At 36.2% G+C, this 4348-nt stretch overlaps 1 protein-coding gene and 1 pseudogene across 1 annotated transcript; both read right to left on the minus strand.

Moving 5' to 3' along the window:
• Window positions 1–23: 23 nt before the first annotated feature.
• LOC107565071 (cytochrome c oxidase subunit 5B, mitochondrial-like) lies at window positions 24–1973 on the minus strand (the record flags this gene model as incomplete). The annotated part of the gene is made up of 3 exons (XM_016250256.1): window positions 1799–1973; window positions 278–348; window positions 24–203 (listed from the first exon to the last, which is right to left on the minus strand). Coding segments are annotated over exons 1-3 (348 nt in total), but the record flags the coding sequence as incomplete, so codon positions are not given.
• A 1304-nt stretch (window positions 1974–3277) lies between these two features.
• Window positions 3278–4348, minus strand: part of LOC107565066 (dnaJ homolog subfamily C member 12-like) — a 3665-nt pseudogene continuing 2594 nt past the window's right edge.

A 4348-nucleotide genomic window follows, 5' to 3' on the forward strand; every position in this document is an offset into this window, starting at 1 on the left:
GTGTGTGTGAGAGAAAGAGTGTGTGTGTGAGAGAGAGAGAGTGTGCGTGAGTGTGCGTGCGTGCACGTGTGAGAGTGTGTGTGTGCGCGTGTGTGTATCTTACAGAGGCAGCCGACCAGTCGTTTGTTATTGATGCTGGGAACGATATGAGGGTCGTCTCTGGTTCCAGTGTATTCCTTTGGCTTGAATATGCTGTATGGATCCTGTATAACAGATGATAGGTGGTTCAGAATGAAAACTATACACTGGTCAAACAGAAGGTCATTGTGTGTGTTACCTGGCCTTTCTTCATGGCCTGCAGGACGCGTCTCTCCAGCCCCGCTGCCTGCTCTTCATCTGTCGGAATGCCTGAAACCAGAAAACAGATCGATGGTAAGACAGTGATATGCTTGAGTAAAAGCGGACGAGTGCAACCAGAGCCCTGGAGGACAAAAGATAAGAGAAAATATCTGCCATTAATACGGTCAAAAAAATACTTTTTTTTTTTAATTTAACTGTGAATACAGTAAACAATTTCATATACTTTTTTAATTTAAATATAACCTATTATGCCCCAGTCAAATATTCTCATTGAAATGATAATGGCATTACATCATAATCTTGAGATTTATCCTCAAGGGATCAAAGAAGAATCTTCTAAGAAAAACAAATAACTGTATTAATAAAGTTTATACTGCAAATGCATATGCATTTATATTCTATTTTAATAACGTTTTTTAAAAGTGTTATAAAAATTATTTAAACGTAATCTTTTACTCTACATAAACAAAACAAAAATATAATGCTTAACAGACCATGCACATTCATACACTTAAAGATTTTCACTCAGAAATTTTAAGTAAATTTCACAATGATTTACGAATAAATAGCAAGAAGCTGATTTTTTGTATTTGTAAAAAAGTATTCCAATAATCTTTCTTTTATCAATTTTTACAAAAACTATTTTTTACAGTGTATATCAGTGTTAGTGTATATCAGTGTTATTATTTTATAATATTTATTCTTTGGTGGGAACAAAAAAACTGAATTGTGCAATATAAACATGTATTACATTTTATTAATATTTTGATTTTGTTTTCATTTCAATTTTTAAGTTGTAGTCAATGTGTTTTTTTTGTTTGTTTTTTTCATTGAGTATGTATGGTCTAATTCTTATTTTAGTTTTTTTTAGTACAGTACAAGTTAACCTAAATGAAAAAAAATAAATATATACTTTTTTTTGTTACAAAAAAAGTTGCAAAAGTTTATGTATTTTATTTCAAGTGACGATTTTCTAATGGTTTTAGTTTAAGCTTCATTACTTATACTTGCATGTACATTCACTAATTATTAGTTATACAGACAATAATCTTAATGTTACTAATGTAAAAAGTGTTACTGCAAATAGTTTTGTTTACACTTGGTCTGGAGTGCGAGGACACCACTTGTCCACTAGGTGTCGCCAAACTGCGGGTAAATAAAGCGGCGCCGTCCATGAGCCGCAGTAAGTGGCGCACGAACATGAGTTTAGTGCCAAGAAAGGCCAGAGCTCGGCCTCCACAGCTTAAAGAACAAGTGACCTTGATTAAACGCGCTCCGTATATATCATACGAGCCTCCACGTTATCGCTTTAAGTCATGTCTAGCCTATTTAACCCTACTTTCAAGTGTTCTTCGAGCAGTTGTCAGAGCATTAATGTGTCACTCTTTCAGAAATATCGAATAGGACTGCATATTGCTTTATTTTTGTACGTGCATGAATAATATCAGTAGTTTATCGTGCTGCTTCGTTTCTCTAGAAATCCCTGTATGTCTCTCACCTTTACCGGCCATCGCACGCTGAGCTGTTTTCATTATAATATGTTGTCTTCCCTTCAGAGTCAGGCGACAGGCCCTCAGGAGGACTTTACTTGCCATGTTGACTTCAAACTCTAGGTCTTCAGTGCGCGCACAACTGTCTGTGAACTGGAGTCAGTGAAAGCCAATAGAATGATTGACACATGGGACTGACCAATCACAGAGCGGCTCCGCTGGACTTTGACCAATGAACGAACACACCGTTGAGGAAGAGCGGACAGGTGTGTAACTGGAGAGGACTGTAGAATAAAAGTGACACAGATAAAAATTAAAAAGTGAAATCTGTTCCGACTTTAGTTCTGTCCGAAGAAAAACCGGCAGATTTAACAGATGAAACTAAAATATTAAAAATAAAATAAATAATAAATTAATGCAAAAATGCCTTTAGCTCCGTCTCAAGGAAAACCGGCAGATTTAAACAGATAAAATAAAATACAATTAAATAAATAAATATAAATGCATTTAAAAATTGCATTTAGTCACATCAGAAGGAAAACCGACAGATTCAAATAGATTAAATAAAAATTAAAAAAAATAATATATACAATTAAAATACAATTTTTTATATATAAATAAAATGTAAACGGATTAAATAAAAAATAAAGTTAAATAATAGATTCGTGAAAAATGCCTTTAGTTCCGTCAGAAGAAAAATCTACAGATTTAAAGAGATTAAATAGAAAATTAAAAATTAATAAATACAACTAAATTAATACACGAATAAAAATGACTTTAAATAAATAATGTAGTTCTGTCATAAAGAGTGAAATGCTCCATTAATATGTTAGATGGAAATATTGTGCATTATGATGCAGTCTGTAGCGTAATCCACTCTGTCTGAAATAGTTTGAGCTGCAGTTCAGTTCAATAGAAATCCGCTGAAAGCATCCACTCATCTCATGCCATTGAAGTCAATCTTCAATTTATCAGTATATATTGTAATAAATATTTAAGAAGTGATTGCTGTATCTGATTGTGTTAGTAGTCTACAGTGACAGTCGATGGGAGAAGCAGAGCAACAGAGTTAAAGAGGGTAAACTTTATCATTCAGCTGCAATAGGCATTTTCAAAATGATATAATAAATGATCTGTGGAGTATTTTGAGCTGAAATTCTGACACATTCTGGGGACACCAGAGACTTATATTACATATTGTAATAAGGGGCATAATATGTCTCCTTTAATTGATGCTATATGCATAAAAATGCATTATTTATTACACATTATATTCATTAAAATAATCTTTATAATCATTTATTGTGCCAATCTGCAGGCTTGAAACTCATATTTCAACAAAAAATCCTTCTGATTGGACATTTAAGGCATAGAAAGCATCACTGCTGAACATTAATGTCAACATATCTTACCTTTCTGCAAAGCAAACTAAAACAGACCAAGTCAACGTTATGCATAATGGTGACACGTAGTAAATGACAGGTCAGTGTTCTGATTCTTTCCTCTATATGTGGAAGAATAGAATAGGATAAGAATAGAACGACAGAAAATATGCATTTATATTTCATAGTTCCTGAACTTCTGTAAAAGGCCTGAGGGAGCTTCACCAGCCCAGCGAAGCCTGTGATGCCAAAAATCATCTGTGAAACAGAGACACTAGGGTAAAAAAACAAATAACTGAAGAATTATAAATAGCCACCACAAAGAAATCTCTTACAGGATTCAGACGGTTTCTCTCCATTCACGTTCACTGGATCTGGATCTTTTGCAGCTTCAAGCATCGGCTCTTTCTTGCTCCTTACGGCCCAATGCATTGACTGAGATTTCATTTTAGGAAACGCATTCATGAGTTATTAAAAATTGCACGACAGAATGCAGTGTTAATTTTCCATGCATTCGTTCATCACCAGCGTCCTGTCATTCAAAGCAGCGACTAACACTCACTGTTTTAACAGAGTCACTGAGCACTCGCGGAACGAGATTGCAATTCGACTTTGGAGCCAGAGATTGTAATTCTTTCTTTTCTTCTCATCCATGAGAACCTCTTTAGCCTCCTGTAACTTCTGGAACTCCTCCACTGCAAAAAGTGTGTGAGAAACAGATTCAAACGCTCGCGAAAGACATGGCAGTGTGAGTGAGTAAGTGTGTGTGTGTGTGTGTGTGTGTGAGTGTGAGTGAGTGTGTGTGAGTGAGTGTGTGTGTGAGCGTGTGTGTGAGTGAGTGAGTGAGTGAGTGTGTGTGAGTGAGTGTGTGTGTGAGCGTGTGTGTGAGTGAGTGAGTGAGTGAGTGTGTGTGAGTGAGTGTGTGTGTGAGCGTGTGTGTGAGTGAGTGAGTGAGTGAGTGTGTGTGAGTGAGTGTGTGTGTGAGCGTGTGTGTGAGTGAGTGAGTGAGTGAGTGTGTGTGAGTGAGTGTGTGTGTGAGCGTGTGTGTGAGTGAGTGAGTGAGTGAGTGTGTGTGAGTGAGTGTGTGTGTGAGCGTGTGTGTGAGTGATTGTGAGCGAGTGTGTGTGTGTGTGTGAGAGTGTGTGTGTGAGTGAGTGAGTGTGTGTGTGTGTGTGT

The sequence above is a fragment of the Sinocyclocheilus grahami genome, unplaced genomic scaffold, assembly GCF_001515645.1.
Source record: "Sinocyclocheilus grahami isolate Dianchi unplaced genomic scaffold, SAMN03320097.WGS_v1.1 scaffold979.1, whole genome shotgun sequence".
Classification (NCBI taxonomy): Eukaryota; Metazoa; Chordata; class Actinopteri; order Cypriniformes; family Cyprinidae; genus Sinocyclocheilus; species Sinocyclocheilus grahami.